The sequence below is a fragment of the Alosa alosa genome, chromosome 13 (assembly GCF_017589495.1).
Source record: "Alosa alosa isolate M-15738 ecotype Scorff River chromosome 13, AALO_Geno_1.1, whole genome shotgun sequence".
Taxonomy (NCBI): Eukaryota; Metazoa; Chordata; class Actinopteri; order Clupeiformes; family Clupeidae; genus Alosa; species Alosa alosa.
The window spans coordinates 23,878,178-23,899,947 of NC_063201.1; the positions used below are offsets into that span (position 1 = coordinate 23,878,178).

General features: G+C 45.2%; 2 protein-coding genes across 2 annotated transcripts in view; both read left to right on the forward strand.

The window, feature by feature from the left end:
- The window catches only part of LOC125306510 (serine/threonine-protein kinase 31-like), a 52,948-nt gene extending 40,000 nt beyond the window's left edge, over positions 1–12,948 (forward strand). The window contains exons 24-25 of the mRNA XM_048261926.1: positions 8,635–8,710; positions 12,833–12,948. Coding sequence (XP_048117883.1) covers positions 8,635–8,710; positions 12,833–12,948 — 192 coding nt within the window. The remainder of the gene's footprint in view (positions 1–8,634; positions 8,711–12,832) is intronic.
- Positions 12,949–18,875: 5,927 nt separating this feature from the next.
- On the forward strand, positions 18,876–20,750 carry LOC125305896 (pro-neuropeptide Y-like). Its single transcript, XM_048260947.1, has 4 exons — positions 18,876–18,982; positions 19,112–19,281; positions 19,362–19,445; positions 20,465–20,750. Exons 2-4 carry the CDS (start codon positions 19,112–19,114, stop codon positions 20,487–20,489), a joined length of 279 nt encoding a protein of 92 aa, XP_048116904.1. The 5' UTR covers positions 18,876–18,982; the 3' UTR covers positions 20,490–20,750.
- Positions 20,751–21,770: the final 1,020 nt, after the last annotated feature.

The following is a 21,770-nucleotide window of genomic DNA, read 5'->3' on the forward strand; positions in this document are numbered from 1 at the left end:
TTTGGGAAAAGCAAAAGGTATCAGCATAATGTTATTTATTTATTTATTTATTTATTTATTTATTTATTTATAAACAAAAACAAAACATCTGTGTCAGTTCCATGCGTTTTCAACAGCTATTAAAAACAAAGGTCATTTTGGATGGATGGATTTTTTGTGAATGTTGTTTCTTCTACATAAGATTTTAGTCATCTTTAGTTCATGTAATACTTTATTGTCAATGCACAAATTAAGTAACAGTAGTCTGAAACGAAATGCCGTTTTACATCTAACCAGTGGTGCAAATAACTGACATGGGCCTTGATGAAATGCGTCGCTAGACTGTTCATACACATTTTAACGGGCCAAAGTTGAAGAGCTGTTGTCCGTTATTGTTCGTGCAAATATAGGCTGATTCATGTTCCCTTGCATTGTGTAACTGAGGTCCATGGCTAGTCTGGCTTTCACCAGACCAAGCTCAATCATCAAGAAATCAAAAAATAAATAGCGGGCAGATAAGGCTGGGTTCACCAGCGCGAATGAAGTAGCCACTTCTAAATGGGACCCACTACACAGTAGCTTAAGGTGTTTTGCTAAAGCAGCCATAATGAAATGAAGGTGTCATTGTTTGGATACTTCACACACACGTGCTTTTTAATTTCACAGACTACAACTACCAAGCTGGAATCAAAGCACATCGATTCCCCTCTCTCACCCTGCACGCACTTAAAACAAAATAAACAGGCGTCTCAGTCTCACGCATGTATAGGCAAAATTGTATCAGACCGGTGTAACGTTGGTAAATCTTCCATTGCACAGAATGATTTTTGTGGCACGTGCAACAAATGACAGTCGAAAGATACAATTACAGTGCTGCTATCAATTTGCTTAGTATAACCGCATTTATAGTTTTCTACAAATGCAATCAATCAAATTGGCCTCCATCACTCAACCAACGCTAACGGTAACATTACCTAGGTCCTTATTGATATTATAAGATTAACGTACCTGCAGTAAAAATCAAGCATGGGAATTACATTTCATGTGAACATCGTCCTATCCTTATTAGACGTTCTCTGCGGTAAACTACAGTCCTTGTAGGAAGCGTCCATTGTTTTTCCAACCCACTTTTAACTTCCAACAAAGTTACGTCTCACTGCAACGATGCGCCATCTACTGGACAAACGACTACTTATCGCCAATACTGGAAATGCAGCCATGATGAATATTTATTTTGGCTTTCTTTTAATCCTATGTATCGGCCGTTCTAATACCGATAGTATGTGGGTGTCTGTGTCATGTGTATATGTGTGCACCGCCATCTACAGGCCAATGAGTGTACAGTCACTAAATGTACACATAACCTAATTTTTTTTAGACCCCCATAGATGAAATTGTACGAAACTTGGCATACCCCCAGAGAATGCCAGGTCAATCATACACATAAAATTTGGTGCAGTTCTGAACATCTTAACTGAAGATAGGGGTGATTAAAGCAGAATAATATTGCATTTTCATTTTTTACTGGGGGGTGCAAAGCAGAAATGAGTGATTATGGGCCAGGTTGATGTGGGCCCTTGAGACCAACATACCATAAAAGATTCTTCATCCTCAGTGCCACGGTTCAGGTAGTTATTTAGGAAAAACTGCTTTTTGGCGGTTCGGGGGCCCAGCACGGGTGGGGGAGTGGCCCCGGGATCTAAAACGAAATTTTTCCGTAAAAGTCTTGTGGGGCTACATACCCACCATATTTCATGTGCCCCGGTGGTTCGGTGTCCCGGGTATCGTTGACCAAAAATTCAGGAAGTAGATAACGGGGGGAAAAAAAGGAAAAAAAACTTTGACAATCCCTATATGACCGCTTCGGTAGCGGCGGTCATAATAACATCTTTATCCCATCTATAAAAACATAGTCAGAGAAAACATCATACAAGGATACAAGGAAGTTTGCATATAGTTACTGGAAGTAAGAAATGCAGTGAAATTATGTCTGGTGTCAGCCTACAGTATTTGTGCATTTATGGGGGTAAAAGTGCAGTAGAAGAGGGGTTTAGTAGATTAAGTGGCAAGGGCTGCATAAGAAAGGTGGGGAGGATTGGGATTGGAGGGGGGGGGCACCAACAAGGAGCACCCAAGAGCAACAGGGGCAAGGAAAAACTCCCTTACCAAGGAAGAAACCTTTGGCAGATCCACGGCTCAAGGGCTAACCCAACTGCCAGGGGTCTTGGTGTGTGTGTTGGGGGATGACAGGGGAGATGGGATAGTGTGCTGTGTATGTGGGGAGAGGGCAGTGTGCAATATGTGTGCTGGAGAAGCTTCCTCATGAGACAATGTGCTGTGTATAGGGGAGAGGGGGGGGCAGTGTACTGCAAGTATGGTGAAGGGACTTACTATTGCAAAGCAGAGGACTGTATGTATGATGTATGTGAATGATGACCCATTGAAGATGTGTGTGGGTATGGGAGGGGTGGAGCAGTGACTGTGTGTGTGTGTGTGTGGGTGGTAGTGTAGGTGTACTGTAAGTATGTAAAGTGTGTTGGAGAAGATCCTGAAGACAATGTGCTGTGTGTGTGGGGGCAGTGTGCAGCAAGTATGTAGAGGGAGGCTTATTGTAGCAAGCAGTGTGCTGTATGTATGTGAGGTGATGACAGTGATGTAAAGTGTGTGTTTTTTGTGTGTGTGTGGGATGGGGGGGGGTGGGGGCAGAAAGGCTAGGCAATCAAGGACATGGGTAGATAGATGGAGGAGAAATCAAAATAATAAATAAAAAGTTCTATGGAGATGTGCAAAAGTTGGAGAAAGTCAGATGTGTGTGTGTGTGTGTGTGTGTTTTTTGATGTGTGATGAAATAAGAAAAATAAATAAAAAGGTCTGTAGCATAGGAGAGGGATGTAAAAGTGCTAACAGTCATGTAGGTGTGTGTGTGTGTGTGGGGGCTCATGAGTGCTGAGGAGTGAATGAGTGCAAAGTCAGTATAGTGTGAGTTCAGAGTTGGGATGGCCTGGGGATAAAAAACTTCCCTGAGTCTCTCAGTTCTGGCTTTGTGACTACATAGGCTTCTTGATTTCAGCGGTAGGAATAATCCATTAGGATGAGAAGAGTCCTTCAGAATCTTTTGGGCTCTTAAGAGTACTCTTCTGGAATAGATATCTTGTAGAGCAGGGAGTTGAGATCTTATAGTAAGTTCAGCTGAGCGCACTACTCTCTGCAGAGTACTACAATCTCTAACTGTGGAGTTCCCATACCAGGTGATGATGCTACCAGTTAGAACACTCTCAACCGCTGAAGTGTAGAAGGCCTTCATGATGGATGTAGAAACTTTGAATTTCCTTAGCTGACGGCGAAGTAGTCGTAGTCTGTAATTTTTTAAGAACATATTGAGTGTTAACAGTCCATGTTAAGTCTTCAGTAATGTGGACACCAAGGTATTTAAAACTTGTGACTCAATACAGGTTGCCCGCTGATCATTAGCGGGGTGTAACTGTAGTTCTGCTGCTTCCTTCTGTAATCCACTACCATTTCCTTGGTTTTATTGATATTCAGTGTCAAGCTGTTAGATTGACACCACTGTGCCACCTCATCAACCTAATCCAAGTAGAGCTTATCATTTTTGTTACTAATCAGGCCCAAGATCACTGTGTCATCTGCAAACTTGATGATGGAGGTATGACTACTGTTGGCTTTGCAGTCATGTGTGTAGATGTTGTACAGCAGTGGACTCAAAACACAGCCTTGGGGAGCACCAGTGCTGATGGTTAATGAGTCAGATGTCAGACCCACTTGTGAACTGTTGGTGAGGAAGTCAAATATCCAGTGACACAGGGTGGTGTTCAGTCCTAAGGCCTTTATCTTTGTGACCAAGGTGAGAGATACTATCGTGTTGAATGCTGAACTAAAGTCAATGAACAGCATCCTCACATAATTCCCATTCCCCTCCTCCAGGTGAGTTAAGGTGGTGTGCATGAGGTTTGAGATGGCATCCTCTGTAGACCTGTTGGCTCTGTAAGCAAATTGGAGGGGGTCGAAGGAGGCAGGGAGGGATGAGCAGATAATGTTTTTCACAAGCTTCTCAAAACACTTCATCACTGTAGACGTCAGGGCTACTGGGCGGTAGTCATTCAGACATGATGGACTTTGTTTTTCGGTACTGAACAATAACAGACTTCTTGAGGCAAGTAGGAACTGTCTCTTGAGCCAATGATGTGTTAAAGATATAAGTGAACACAGGAGCCAACTGAGCAGCGCAGGATTTCAAAACCCTGTTAGAAATTCCATCTGGTCCAGCAGCTTTTCTACAATTAACCCTCCTAAAGGCATTGCTCACATCGACCTCAGAGACACAGAAAGGTGCATCCTCATTTGCTTCACATGCTGCAGCTAGTTCAAGATGGTCTGTGTTTTTCATGTCAAAGCGAGCATAAAAAGCATTAAGTTCATCAGGGAGGGCTTTACTCACATTCATCATAGGAGGGGACTTTCTTTCAAAGCCAGTGATGGTTCGAGTCCTTTCCACACTCGCGTGCTGGATCACCCTCCAAGAAATCAACTTCAACTTTGTCTCTATAAAAGCTTTTAGCATCTTTAATAGCTCTAATAAACTATAAGATGCTGCTTTGTAATCCGTCATATCCCTGAAATAAGCCCAGCATTATAAGTCATGGTGCGTGTCTTTAATGCCGTTCTCACTTCTCTATCCACCCATGGCTTCTGGTTAGGAAGCTTCGATCTTTACAGTTGGGATGATGGAATCAGTTAGCATATTGATGTAACTCAATGATACTTCCGTAAACTCATTTATGTCAGCAGAGTTAGTCTTGAACATCTCCCAGTCAACGCTAAGGGCGCCCTGTAGCCTGGCTTCCGATTGGTCAGTCCAGCTTTGACCTCCTTCATCACTGGGGGTCCGCCTGACTTCTGTTTGTACATAGGCAGTAGGAAAACAGCGCATGATCTGATTTTTCAAAGCTGTTAGAGACTTAGCTTTGTAACTGTTCTTGAACTGTGTGTAGCAGTGATCCAGTATGTTGTCACCACGTGTAGGAAGTGAATGTGTTGAATAAATTCAGGCATGGACCGGTTCAGATGTACTTGATTGAAATCACCGCCACTATAAAGCGCCAGCTTCAGGGTGCGTGTGGTCTATTTAACACTTGCAATTCTGAAACCGCAGCATCTGTGTTGGCTTGTGGAGGAATGTAGACAGCGTTGAATATTACCGAAGTAAACTCACGGGCAGGTAGAAGGGTCGATAGACGCATCGCTAGATGTTCTAGATGAGGCGCAGCAGGACTTTGAGAGGACGGTGACATTTCTAGGATCACACCACTTGCTGTTCGTCATGATGCAAACACCGCCACCTTTCGATTTTCCAGATTCCTCAGTCCTGTCAGAGCTGAAAGCAGCAGAGAAAAGCTCCACCGAGTGATGACACAGTCCGCACAAGTTCAGTTAGCCATGTCTCAGTAAAGCATAGAATGTTACAGACCCTGATGTCTCTTTTGAAACTGTATCCCCTTAGTTCATCCATCTTGTTCACAAGAGACTGACATTGGCTAGAGAATGCTAGGCAGTGGAGACCTATGAGTTCTATTCCTCAATCTGTTACGGGCCCCGCCTCGTTTTCCTCTGTGTTTTTCCTTATGCGAGATGTGTTGGTAATTTTCATGTACCAAAGTTAGCTGGAAACTCAGTCAAGATGAAGGTCAATCAAGAAGCAGGTTTATTCTTGTCAATGAGGCGCGTCAAGGGAGAATACAGCCTTCAGCTCAGGAGCATCGACTACCATTCTAAAGACTACAGGAAGAGGCTGGCCTTTTATGCTCAATTTGCAAGGGTGTGGTTCACGTGGTGGTCATAGGTACAACGCCCTCTGATTGGCTTTCTTCCCGGCCAAGCTCCGCCAGCCACACCCAGACACACCTACACACACCCACTTTCTATTAACATATTAGGCCGGCTCCTCAGGTAGAAATGTTATACAGGATGTTCTAAACATTCTTACACTTAATTCATTGTACTCCTTGTACTGAGACTATAAAAATGATACCAAACATGAATACATTTACAGTTAATAACACAAACATATAATTCAGCTAAAGTTTAACCCAGGGTCTTTGTCTACTCAAAGACACATTGTGGACAGATGGTAGGATCAAAAGGTACCCAGCCAGTGGGAAGCCTTTCACACCTACATCTGCATTGAATAGATCAAAGGGACAGGGATAGAATACACTCTCAATGTAAATGGGGCTAAGCCTCCACCAAGTCTGGGGCAAGAAATGGTCATACAGAATTATTCCCTTCAGATTCTCCATGGTTCCCTGATGCATCTCGGAGAATCTGTCGGCCAGGTAGAATCGTTGATTAAAACATCCCGAAACAAAAAAGTCAATTCATTTCCGATGTTTCTGAGTGTAACGCCATCATACGTAATCAGTGCAGTGGAAAAGTGCAAAAAATTAGGGGTTAATAAAAGGTAAAAGAGTAAATATAAGCACAAATTAGGCGGAGCAACCAAAAAGGCGTCCGAACGCGGCGGCGCCATGACATCTTAAGTCATAGTCAATGTTTAAACCGTGAGGTGCAAGAGTTTTAAGGTAGTAAATCCAAAAGTGTTCTCTCCTTGAAAGCAGGGTGTCTAGATCACCTTCTCTAGGGGGGAGAGAAACTTTCTCTATGATCTGGACAAAATGTTTGTGGAGAAAAAGCAATCGCTCTCCAAAGAAATTAAAAACCAGGATCAACTCAATGACGTCCTTAAGAAAACCCAGGATCTACAGGATAATTTGTTAAGAGAAATTAAAGAATTTAAAATAAAAAAGTTCAATCGTGACAAGGAGGACATAACGGACGGTAATATCTACCACTGGAGAAATCCAAATTGGAATACTAGAAAGTGGCGTCTGGCTATGCACCGACGACCAGTTCAGGCCTCCTCGGATCAACTTTCGACATCTTCCAACTCCAGTTTTTTATCCAAACACCAAAGAGAGGACATATCCAACCAAGCAACAAAGAAGAAGAACCGAAAAGGAGCTACAAACCAACACGCCGAGGCAAGAAAAAAAGATGCCTTTTACGGTCGGACTCGTTCCATGACTTATCGTCAAAGAAAGAAATGACTGTGTTTAACCTGTCCAGTAAGTCTTTAAATGATTTCCATCTCTCGGTACTTAATAAAGGTCTATCATTTGTGCCTAATCATATCATATAAATCATACAAATTAACATGCCCAGAATGTCCATACGAAAATGTTCATCCTGTAATGTCAACTATTTAACTAGTTAGACTGATGATGCAAAGTTTGCTAGCAAGTGTTTAATATGGAAAGTTCTCTAGCAAGTTAGTTAGCTATGGCTAAGATGGAGAGAGTCTGTTTGGGGAATGTATTGTTTTTGGGTGCATATTGCCATCTAGCGAGGCGGAGTAAACATTAATACTTTGGCCTACGACAGTGTTTCTCAAACTTTTTTCAGTTTCAGGACCACTTAACTAACCCTAGCTAAAAAAAAAAAAAAAAAAAGAATAGACCCATTTCAACAGTAGGCCTAGCCTATAATTAGTCTACACAAGGCCTACTCACTGAACCACCTTGCTTTATTGTCTTTGCACTTTGCTTATTGTTTGATCTATACTGTATGATTTAAACTGGCATATCTTACATAGACAGTGCAGAACTGTTTTTACATTGCTGGTTCAATATTGCAAACAACTCATCTACTATATTTTACCACGCCTGCTCACGGACTAATTTGATGGCTTGGCGGACCAATTAAAGCATCCCCGGACTACACTTCTTTTGAGTGAAACACTGGTTCACGAATATGACACTGGTCCAATCAAATCTTTACTGTCTATGGTCAAATCCCAGCCGAGCTATAACTGTAGCTCGACTTACCTGTGCATGTAAACATACTGACTGACAAAAATTCAGAATGAGTAATTGTAACAGACGAGTAGCCCTGTGGACACGCAATATTGTTGGAAAATTGAGATGTGTGAAACACTATTTGACTCAAATGGTAATCAGAAATAATTTGTTATAAAAAAAAAGACTAAAATGTGTTGACTAAAACTGATTAAGACCAAGATACCTTGATAGTTTTCTTTTAACTAAAATTAGACTAAAATGACGAGACCTTTAGTCGACTAAAACTTGACTAACAAAAATGATATAAAAGACTAAAAAAAGACTAAAAAGGACATTTCATCACAAGACTAAGACTAAATTAAAAATAGGTGACAAAATTAACACTAGAAAAAGCTAGATATAACAATCTGACGCCAGCTGACAAAGGTGGAGCCTCAATGAGTCTAAGCCTAAGCTACATAAGCCTATCGCCTATTAAACAATTTTTTCATTTACTCGGAGTGTGCGGCACCTTCCTTCTCTGATAATCGATCCAATGAACACTTTATGTCTCAAAAATCGAACAGGATTTTTTCACAAAAGTGACAGCCCTAACACACACACACACACACACATACACACACACTCCACTGCTGCCAGCCTGGTCTCTAGGCAGTCTTACTCATAATCAATAATCAATAATCAGTGACGAGGAGCACTGCTATGCCTCCCCCGTTCACATTTGTGTTACCTGTTTATTTTGTGGCCATATATATGGTTATTGTGTGTTTGTGTTTGTTCACAGCTAAATCATCCGGACTTTGATGGAACCATGAACCCAGACTCTCACACACCGGACATGAGTGCACTAAACCTGGTTGGTGTGACTGGAAACACACACACACACACACACACACACACACACACACACACACACACACACACACACACACACACACACACACACACACACATACCACCACACACATCACAACATTAATAATGCGGTACCCATGCGCCCGCCCTCACACACTCACTCACGCGCACACACACACACACGCGCGCGCCCTCACACACACACGCGCCCCCGCGCCCACACGCACACACACGCACGCACGCACGCCTCATGCCTCACATACAGTACGCATGTGCGCGCTTACACAATACGCGCCCACATACAGTACGATACTTTCACACATATAGCACACGCCACAAGACATGACACACTTCACGCTACACACACATTCAGGCTTCACACACGCCACACACAGCATACACACACACACACATATGCTAGTACGCATGGCCATATACATATTGCTACTACATACATACATATATACATGCCAGACACACACATACATACGCGACACACACGCGAAAGCGCACATACATACGCAGACAGCGCCTCGCGCCACACTCACATACAGCACGACGTGCCTCGCACACGCGCGCACACACACTCTCACGCTCACACACGCGCACTCACACACACACACAAACACACACACACACACACAGCACGCACGCGCCCGCCCCCTCACATACATACGCGCGCGCCCTCACATACATACATACATACATACATACATACATACATACATAGCTGCACACACGCCGCCTACGCACACGCGCCACACACACACGCCGCCGCCCCGCACACACACGCTGCTGCCGCTTATTACACACACGCCGCTACACACGCTACCACACACACGCGCGCCCACACACACACGCGCGCCCACACACACGCTTTACACACACACGCGCGCCACACACACGCGCGCCACACACACACACGCGCGCCACACACACACACGCGCGCCCACGCACACACACGCGCCGCCATCGCACACACGCTACCACAAGACACACGCGTCACAAGACACACGCTGCCGCTTCACAAGATACACACAAGACACACATGCGCTTATACACACGCGCTTACACACATTGCTGCTTACACACACAGCATAAATGCGCGCTTACACATACATACATACATACACACATACACGCGCTTACACACACACATACATATACATACACGCGCTTCTACACACACACGCGCTTCTACACACACACACACACACACACATGCGCCTGCACACACATTATTTCTACACACGCGCGCTTACACACACACACGTACACACGCGCCACACACACACATACACACAAGACACGTTACATACACGCCAAGGCCACACACACACACACACACACACACGCGCGCCCGCCACACACACACACACACACACGCACACGCGACACACAAGCTTACACACACGCACGTTGCGTTTCCGCGCCACACGCGCATACATACATAGCGCGCGCGCCATACAGGCGCGCGCCACACACACACACACATACACACACACGCGCGAATACGCAATGCGCGCTCACACACACATACGCGCGCGCGCCTCACACACACATTGTTATTGCCACGCTGCGTTTCTCACACACACACACACACGCGCCACACGCACGCGCATACGCACAGCGCACACACACACACACGCACGCACGCACGCACGCACAGCGCACGCACGCACGCACGCGCATACGCAAGCGCGCGCCACGTCCGCCGCACGCACGCACACGCAAGGCGCGCTCACGCGCTTTCACACATACACATACACGCACGCACGCGCTTACACATACACACATACGCACGCGCTTTCACACACACACACACACACGCACGCGCTTACACACACGCATGCTTACACACACGCACGCCGCTTACACACATACGCATACGCTACATGCACACACACACACACACATACACATGCCACACACACATACGCATACTGTGTTTCTACACACACACATACACGCGCCACACACACACACATACACACATACACACACGCGCGCCACACGCGCTTACACACATACGCATATGCGTGTTTACATATACACATACGCGCGCTTACATACACACGCGAAAGCCACACACGCTGCGCCATACACATACGCGCGCCATACACACACATACACACACACACACACATACACGCGCCCGCACGCCTCTTCCTCACACACGCACACACACACACACATACAGCACGTGACGCGCCATATACATACGCTGCTACCACATACATACATACATATGCCAGCATACACACATACACACATACGCCAAGACACACACGCGAAGACATACATGCATGCGCCAAGACACACACACGCGCCTGCCGCTCACACCTCACAGCAGCACGCACGTGCCCCTCGCATACACACGCTGCACACTTCACGCCACACAAGGCCACACACACACACAAACACATACACACATACAGTACGTAGACAAGGCCATTATATATACATATACACACATATATACATATATACATACATACATACATACATACGCACACACGCCAAGGCCTACACACACACGCTGCTACCACACACACACGCGCTACCACACACACACGCGCTTACACACACACACGCCGCTGCTACCACACACACACGCGCGTCTCACACACACGCGCGCGCCCTCACACACACGCGCGCGCCCACACACACACACGCGCGGCCGCCACACACGCCGCGCCCACACACACGCGCGCCACACACACACACGCGCGCCCACACACACACGCGCCACGCGATACACACGCGCCCACGCGACACACACACGCTTACAAGATACACACAAGGCCACAGATACACGCTTACAGATACACATATACAGATACACACGCTACGACACACACGCTAGCTTATGCTATTACACGTTGCTTATTATTATTATTACAGCATAACAAGGCTTACACACACACACACACACACACACACACAGCCGCGCTTATATACATACACACACACATACACACACATACGACACACACACACGCGCTTCTACACACACACACACACACACACACGCCGCACACACACACACGGCACACGCTACTTACACACACACACTCTACACACAAGGCCCGCCCCACACACACACACACACATGCTGCACACGCACACACGCGCCCACAGCACACACACACACACGCTACCGCCCCACACACACACACACACACACACACACGCACACGCTACACACACATGCTGGCCATTACGAGCGCACACGCTGTGCCCACACACACGCCAAGACACACACACGCGCTGTTGCTGGGCCAGCACACATATTATGCGCGCTCACACACACACACACACACACGCCATCACACGCACGCGCGCCCTCACACACACACACACACACACACGCGCGCGCCTCACACACACACACACACGCGCGCGCCCTCACACACACACACACACACACGCGCTTTACACGCATTGCCAGCGTACACGCACGCCGCACACACACACACACACACGCATGCATCGCACGCACGCGCACGCACGCGCACGCATGCACATGCCAAGGCCACGCGCCGCACGCACGCACACGCAAGGCGGGCGCGCCACGCGCCACACACACACACATACGCACGCACGCGCTTACACACACACACACGCACGCGCTTGCCACACACATACATACGCACGCGCTTACACATACGCGCGCTTACACACACACGACACACACGCATACGCTACATACACACACACACACATACACACACACACGCGCCACACACATACGCACAGTGCCACACACACACATACATGTAAGTAAGGCCATACACACACACACACACACACATACACACACACATACGCGCCACACGCGCTTACACATACGCATATGCGTGTTTACACACACACACACGCGCGCTTACATACGCGAGTTTACACACGCGCGCTATACACGCGCTTACACACACACACACACACACACACATACACATACGCGCCGCACGCCTCACACACGCATACACACACACACACACACAGAGCGCGCGCGCGCTTGCACATACGCATACGCTACATATATACACGCGCTAAGATTATCATACGTAAGCCATGTACGTATACACATACACACTTCTACCATCAAATCTGGCCTCTGTCCTCAGGAGCCCCTTACCAACACTTCCTGTTCAGGCTGCTGATTGGCTGCGGCCGTCTGTTGGTTGCTGATGTCCTGGCGGAGCAGTACTTCCTGACCAATCAGAACACGGCCCTGGAATGAGTCTTTGCTTGGTTTTGTTGTCCTGTTTTGTTTTTACTGTTTATGTTTACTAATGAACGTCTGTTTTTATTTGTTTACTCATGGACATTTGTGTTGAGAAGCCCTTCTTGCGTTCTGCGTAGCCGCCTGAGTTGTGTGTTATTTTTGCAGTTGGCCTTGAAGTGTTGGCGGAGAGGTGTGTGTGTGTTGTACCTGCCAGAGAGAAATAAACTTCTCCAGAGGAGTCCGCTCACACACACTCATGCCGGGTCATGTCATGTTCTGTTACATTTCAGTTTCACACACTCACTGCTCTCTTCAAGGCCTCGCCGCCGCACGGATTTCTGTCTAAAGCAGTGGTTTGTAAACTGGGGGTTGGGACCCTCAAGGGGGTCGCCAAGAATATGGGAGGGGTCGGGAAATGATTTGCAGTCTGAATTAAAGAAATATTTATAAAAGAAACTGGGATATTCACTAGACCTAGAAGTAGGCTTACAATTCAACGTGTTTCCATAATGTTCCTCTGAAAGTGAATGCTGTTTACGCAAAATCAAATCTCTACCTGCCCTCTTACAATGATGAGCTCGAACATGCTGTGCATGAGTTTAGTGACGTCACTGGGGATGTAACGACACCGTATAATGGTAAACTACTATAAAATGTTGACGATAACAATTACCGCTTTCATTTCAAATATCATGATTATCACGGATGATTACCGCGGTGTGGAAACCATGTGTTTAATCCTTCCCAGCTTCATGCGAGTCTGCTTTTGGCATACAGTAGGCCTGGTACAATGAAGCAAAACTGATACCCTATTGATTCTGTTGTCTAATTAATGGATTTAACTGCGATTCGGATTAGGCTATACCTGATTTTAAAAAGCGGAACATTTTCACTGCAAAACGTGCACTGTATCATGTAGCCACTCAGCATCTTTTTATGGTCGCATCCACATTAAATCCATTCCACTCACATTATCAGGAAAATATAGTAGCTTTATTTTGAACACTTACTTTCGTCTCACTCATTGGATCCAAATAACAGAGATAGCAAACTCCAAATCATGGTCAGGTAAGTTAAGCTATAAGCACATAGCCAATTAAACATGACCAAGGAAAAAGTGAACATGACACTTTGTAAAACTATTTCAGTTTATGTAGGCCTATCACGAAAACCGAGATAATTTTGGTCACTATAACTGTGAGGTTAAATTTTCATACCGTTATATCCCTACTACCACTATGCAGCCTTCTCTTGCCACAGGAGCACCAGTTATACATTGGATGAGTAGTTATCCTTTGGAAAATAATAAATCAGATTGCCAAAGGCTGCCATTGACATTAATGCCTTTGGTGTTGACAGCCTAGCTCTGAGAGAAGACATTTTCTGCCTCCACCACCAATGCGTATCTCGCAACGTTTTCCAAAACTCTCTTGTCTCACACACACACACACACACGATGGAGATACGGGGATGTCCAGATCTCACACACGTACACACACTGATGTGCCTCTAAACTTTTAAAGGGCCATGATGGAGTATTAGGGGTATTAGGTGTCCCAATCAGTCTGTCTGTCTGGCTGAAATGGTGTGTCCAATCTTGGGCCAGTCTTGTGATCGTTGCCCCAGTAAATAGGGCTTTCTGTAGCAAATGGCTCTCATCTGACCACTTCCTTGTGTGTGTGTGCGTGCGTCTCCAAGAGAATGGGAGTCTGATGTGTGGACATGACTAGTGAGAACTTTTGGAGGTAAAAGTTCTGTTTGTGACCTGAAAATTAAGACCTGATTAAGCGATGGATTGATTGATTAAATAGAGATATTGGCGGTCTCAAACCACCTACTTCCTTAGTTTAAGTATGTAGTGCGGATATTGGATAATACTAACCATTGAAAAGTGAGAAGTGTACTGACAGAAGTGTGCGGTTTGAGAAGGCCATTATACCACTTTGGTCAAATTTAGACCTGATTAAATGATGGATCGATCAATTGATTAAATAGAGATATTTTCGAGGAAGGCCAGGTTCCAGAGACGAGCTCGAGGAAGGGCAATGTTCCAGTTGGCAAGCAGAGGGAGCCTCCCTGTTTCCACTGGTAAGATGCAAACACGCACACAAACAAACACACACACCTCTGCCTGTGCTCAGGGCAGTGCTTACCTTATGGCGTGTCACAAATGACCACACACTTCTTCCCTGTACCCTCTAGCCTGATAGTCTTTTCTTTTCAATTCAGTTCAAATACGCTTTACTGGCACGACGATCATATATCATGCATTGGCAAATAATAATCAAAAAATAAACATTGTCACGCTTTATCAGTACACTAAATTATGTTAGTAGGCTATATATGTACAGTGCATACGGAAAGTATTCACAGCGCTTCGCTTTTTCCACATTTTTTTATGTTCCAGACTCATCTTAAAATGGATTCAATTGTATTTTTTTAGGGCTGTCAAAATAACTGATTAATTTCGATTAATTCATTTGAGAAAAAATAACTGATTAAAAAAATAGCGCATATTAATAGATTCTGTATGACCTTTGACCCCGAGCCATTCTAATCAATAACCAACCATTAGATTGTAAAATGAGAGAGAAGAAAATGTGCTGCCTAGATCATTGATTGGAACATTTACTTTTAAAAAACGTCCTGATGGTGTTGATAAAAAATAGTGTTGATTAAAATAAAGTCCTCTGCAATGTCTGCAGCAAGGAATTTGCATATCACCGAAGTTCGTCAATTCTAAAGTCGCACATCAATGAAGAAATAGTGTTGACATTGAGGGGAGTGTTCATTTATTTTCATTGTGTTCCCTAGGTTATATCTGTGGCCTGAAATGCCTTGTATGAGAAAAAAAAAACTTCTTCCTGAAGCACTTTTGAATTTATTTCCTCAGCATATTAGGTCATACCATAGATTATTATGGCCATTATTTGAACAGTGAAAATAATAATAGAGTTTTTGAACTTTAATGTCACTAATGCTGATTATTCAATGATTCATTTGAATTTAATATTTGAATATTTAAAATACTTTCACAGCAAAAATTATATATGTGATTCATTTAGATTAATTAATCACAGAGTATGTAATTAATTTGATTACATTTTTTAATCAATTGACAGCCCTATTTTTTTCTCATCAATCTACACACAATACTCCAACACACAGTTTGGAGTGTTTTGGAAATGTATAAATAAAATAAAAGACTGAAATATTCCATTTACATAAGTATTCAGACCCTTTGTTATAAGACTTGCAATTTAGATCTGGTGCATCCTACTTCTATCAATGGTCCTTCACATGCCTCTACAACTTGATTGGAGTCCACCTGTGCCTAAATGAATTCACTGGAAATTAGTAGAAAAGGCACACATCTCTTTATACAAGGTCTCACAGTTGATGGTGTATGTCAGAGTGAAAACCAAGCTACGAAGGTCGAGAGAATTGGTAGCCTCAAATGGAAAAGTTTAGAACAACCAACAGTCTTCTAGATCTGGTCACTCAGCCAAACTGAGTAATCTGGGACGAAGGGCCTTGGTCAGACAGGTAACCAAGGACCCAATGGTCACTATGAATGAGTTAGAGGAGTCAGATGCTCTGTCTTACATACACACACAGATGTGCATGCCCACGCTCTGTCTTATACACACACACACACAGGTGAGATGGAGGCTAGAGTTATGGAGGAGGTACACACTGTGCTTGCGTGCTTGCTATTGCTGTTCCTTACATAAAGAAAACAGTCTGAATCTCAGCCTCTCCTTCTAAAGCATAAACACACATACACACACTGACTCCTAAAGTGAAAGCTGTTCTATAGAGAACTGTCTGAATCAGCCTCTCCTTCTGAAGCATCTTCATAAACACATGTATAGACATACACACTCAATCCTAATGTGAAAGATGTCTGAATGGCAGTCCCTGTCTCCTCTTCTGAAGTGTCTGGGTAAAAACAGAATCACAGACACACATGTAAGTTGTCATAAAAAGCAGTGAGAGCCTCTCTCTGGGGCGTCTGTGTAGACACACACACACACACTGAGGTGTCTCTGGAGTGCACCCTCTCTTAAGAGCACAATGGCTGCTGAGTGTGTGTGAATGGTCTCTTGATTAAGGTGCGCTGGTCATTATGATGCAGTCTGCCATCTGCTCTCGTAAGTCAGTCAAAATACACCCCCCCCAACCCCCTTTGGCTGGTCCATGTGTGTGTGTTCTGCCTTGGCTGGTCTGTATAAGTATATATACTCTTTTGATCCCTTGAGGGAAATTTGGTCTCTGCATTTATCCCAATCCGTGAATTAGTGAAGCACACAGTGTACACACACAGTGGTGAAGCACACACTATCCCAACGCAGTGAGCTGCCTGCAACAACAGCGGCGCCGGGAGCAGTGAGGGGTTAGGTGCCTTGCTCAAGGGCACTTCAGCCATGCCTACTGGTCGGGTTCGAACCGCAAACCCTCGTCCTGAAGTCCGCTAACCAGTAGGCCCACCCCACTGTGTGTGTGTTCTGCCTTGGATGGTCCGTGTCTGTGTGTTTTGCCTTGGCTGGTCCGTGTGTGTGTGTGTGTGTTCTGCCTTGGATGGTCTGTGTGTGTGTTCTGCTGGTCCATGTGTGTGCACTGCCTTGGATGGTCCGTGTGTGTATGTTCTGCCTTGGCTGGTCCGTGTGTGTGTGTTCTGCCTTGGATGGTCTGTGTGTGTGTTCTGCTGGTCCATGTGTGTGCACTGCCTTGGATGGGCCATGTGTGTGTGTGTTCTGCCTTGGATGGTCCGTGTGTGTATGTTCTGCCTTGGCTGGTCCGTGTGTGTGTGTGTTCTGCCTTGGCTGGTCTGTGTGTGTGTGTGTGTGTGCTGTTCTGCCTTCGTTCTCTGTTCCTGAAAGGGTTACATCTGCTGTGGCTGCATCTTATGTTTGTGTGTGGGGCTGTGTGTTTATGTGAGTGTGTGTTTGTGTGTGGGGCTGTGTGTTTATGTGAGTTTGTGGGGCTGTGTTTTTGTGAGTGTGTGTTTATGTGTGGGGCTGTGTATTTATGTGAGTGTGTGTTTGTGCGCAGGGCTGTGTTTATGTGAGTTTGTGGGGCTGTGTGTTATTGTGAGTGTGTGTTTGTGCGCAGGGCTGTGTGTTTATGTGAGTGTGTGTTTGTGTGTGGGCTCCTCTCCTAATGAGGAGCCGGTGAAAACGACGACTTCACAGGATGTGTGTTTAGAAGGGAAGTTGGGAAGAGAGAAGTGACTCACAGTGAGACTTCATTGTACTGCTTGTTTTAATCCGCTTAGATTCCACTTCTGAATTTAAGTTCAGAGGATTATTCTGGCCGCCTTTTCCAGGCACATTGTTTGATTTTCCTCTTGAAAGACCGTGCTGAAGTGATAAGGCGTCTTCATCGTATCCAGTAGATATCAGCTCTGGGAATGGTGCATTAGTATTGAGAACGGAGACAGTGTTGTACAGCTACCTCTCTCAAAACCACTTAATGGACACCCAAGAGAGCCTCATTAGTCTATGAAGAGAATGTGAAGATATTTGTCCAAACCAAACTGCCTGTAGACCAATTACGGAATGTTATTATCTGTTTCAGGTGTTCTATGCCTAAGCATAGATTTCCAGGGCCTTTAATCTTCAGCAGTAAACACATGAAAGGGGACTATATTAATTAATTTTCTTCAGAGTTAAATCATTGAGTAGAAAAGATATATTGTAGTAATATTGTAGAAATGTTAATTTTAGATAACAACACTGATCATAAAACTGCCAAGCCTATGTTAAAGTCAATGTTAGGAGTAGCTCAGTTTTATGAAACGTGTTATTTGGATATACCTACGCAACGTCCCAAACCAATCACTCGTCTGCTGTAGGTGAACGCACGTTTGACGCATTCTCTCTCCTGATCCCGCGCGCACTATAAATCACGACCTTAGCAGATTTTTGGCCGACTTGAAGAATCCTTGTAAGTGCGCGAGGAGGACGAGCTGGTGTCGCGTGGCTGATTGTCAAGTTTGTGGAAACACCCTGCTATCGAGAAATTCCAGAGGATTCTTTATAGAAAGGTACAGGTTTGTGTCCATTCGGCATTTTCGCAGTTTAGTCTGATTTGAAAGGTAAATGATTGGGTCGCCACTTCAGTGGCAGTTTGCCCACACATAATCTGTGTCTGTTTCTCGCGCCTCTGTTCCAAGATGCGCTCGCAAGTAATGTTGTCGCTGGGAGTCGCGCTGCTCTGGATTGTTGGCGTGGCGCGCGCCTATCCGTTCAAACCAGACAGCCCGGGGGAGAACGCGCCAGCAGAAGACCTTGCCAAGTACTATTCAGCGCTACGACACTACATCAACCTCATCACGAGGCAACGGTATGATTCCATAGCATCCAAGCAACAGTCATGTTAAAATGGTCTTTAAATTGTCCCGTAAACACCGTTATTCCCCGCAGGTACGGGAGAAGATCCAGCCCGGAGACGCTCTACTCAGACTTGTTGCTGCGCGAGAGCTCGGAGAGCGTTCCTGCGCGGACCAGGTGTGTGTGTGTGTGTGTTTAAAGCGTATTTGAGTGAGTGAATTGTAATACAAATTGAAACATGTGGCGGTGTACACCATTAGCATTTGTAGGTGGTGTGCGCATTTGCATTTAGCAGCCTATTAAACATGTGGATGGTGTGCACATATGCACATTTAAACAGTTGGGTGTTGTGCGGATTTAGCATTTACTCTTGTGGGTGGTGGGCCGATTTGTGCATTTTGTAGGCCTATTTAAACAGGTGGTTGCGCGCATTTGCGCATTTAACATTTGAGATGGTGTACGCATTTGTGTATTTACTTTAATATTTAAACATGGGTGGTGCGCGCATTTAGTATTTAAACATGTGGGTGCTGCGCGCATTTAGTATTTAAACATGTGGATGGTGTGCGCATTTGCGCATTTAATCATGTGGATGGTGTGCGCATTTTGGGTTTTTACCTGGCCTATAATCGTGAATATAGACTTTTACCCAGCTCTTTGTAAATATCATCCTAACAATGGCTCGGTCCCATATTTCCTGATGTTTGCATGACTGTTATGCCACTGGAATGACATTTAAATGGCCTACCGGTCGTCCACCCGTCTACTCTGACTTCTGTGACGCTCTCGTTGACAGCAGCGCGCGCCTTCATTATGACAGTGACATCAGTGACATTTTCTCACTGCGTGAATTTGGACTTACAATGCCGGTCGTGACTGTCTTTCAGCTTAGGGACCGATTATATACAACACAGCCCCCCCCACCCACACACACATACAGACTCACGCAGTCTTTAAGATGGCTCTCCCTCTGCGCATACTGCAATGGTTATGTACTAATATAAAACCCTAAATAATGCTAATTCATTGTAAATTGAGCGCTGCCTTGGTCACGCGCAAAAGCAACATGCACGCATTTGGTTATGGAACCACCCATGTCCGTAGCCTGTGCGGATAGAAACTCTGTGAAGGGTGTGTGTGCGTGTGCGCGCCTCCTCTTCATCTCTCACACCGGCCTCCTTTATATCTGCTTGCAGGTATGACGACCTGCCCGCCTGGTGATGCTCCTTCTGTGTTATCAGAAGAGAAGCCTGCTCATCTGCCACGCGCCACCTCCGTTTGGTTGCTACTGTGCTATACCCGTGGATTCTCTTTCTCTCGCTCGCACGCACACAGACACACACTGATTATGGACTTATTTTTATGTCGTATGCTACTAAAAAAAAAAAAATGTCGGTCAATTGATGTTTATGTAATATGTATTAAGTTTTGATCTTGATCGTTCCTCTGTGGGCTATAATGTCCGAGTCTGGCCTTTTCTGTTGTGTGCTGAAATAAACTGAGTTCGACTAAAGCCTCTATGTCCCGACTTGTCCTCCATTTACACGACGTCTGGCAGAACATGCCAATGAAACCGAAACCAGATTTGATTTTCTGAAAGTAGCCTACACCAAAGCCAAGTGGAATCTCAGTCCTACTACTCAGTCTTAATAGTGCTCTAAGCTATGTTGGATAACGTCACTTCTATTGATGCTCACACAGAAAAAAAGAGCTGGCTCGCCCCTCCCTCCCGTGCAATTAAAACTCTCCTGAACGCGCATCTCGTCGGTGAATGGCTGGAAAAGTTCGTTATGTTTCATGGCCCAGGCTGCAACCATGCTGTTTTTGTTGCCGTTTTTGGAGCCTGCATTGGCTGTCTTCATGCGTTTTTTACAGTGTATTCAGGGTCAGGGAACAGGCAGCTAGCGGATGGTGAGGAGATGTTTGCTGTATGTGACAAAAAAATCTTAGAATCGTAACATCGCTTAGAGTACCTTTAAGTAAAGTGTTTTTTCCATTGTAAATTGTGCCTTCGATGAATTGGGTGCTACTGCCCTCCAGAGGCCTTTCCCTGCTACTACCTCCAACTGTAACAATCCTGGTCAGTAGGCCTATGTATCTATCTGTTTTGTAACATTTTATAACGGTTCCTAGAGCACCATGAACTATGATTGGCTTAGGTGGATATTTTTAGACACAGTTATCTAGTCCTTGTGCTAGGCGTGTGAGATTAATATGTAATCTGGTTAGGCGTCGTCTCATCGCGTAATTAATGCGCGCCCTCACTTGTGGAAGCACAACTATATGGCACTTCATGGTCTATTTGTGGAATCTACAAAAATCAGAGGTAAGTAAAGCGTAGTGTGTGTGTTTGTAGGCTACTGGACTAGACAGTAGGCTAGGTCAGTAAGACTGTGTGTTGGTTAGCCAGCCAAAGCGGCTGCTGCCGATCTGGGTAATGAGTTAAATCGCCTCACATGCAAACCCATGAGCTGCATTTACATGGAAGTAGCTTTCTATAAC

What these genes read in the sequence shown, in the direction of transcription:
- LOC125305896 (XM_048260947.1), top strand. Translation starts at nt 19,112, where the DNA reads ATGCGCTCGCAAGTAATGTTGTCGCTGGGAGTCGCGCTGCTCTGGATT. An exon ending in AACCTCATCACGAGGCAACG is followed by an intron (nt 19,282 to 19,361) that starts GTATGATTCCAT and finishes TATTCCCCGCAG; the next exon opens with GTACGGGAGAAGATCCAGCC. An exon ending in AGCGTTCCTGCGCGGACCAG is followed by an intron (nt 19,446 to 20,464) that starts GTGTGTGTGTGT and finishes ATCTGCTTGCAG; the next exon opens with GTATGACGACCTGCCCGCCT.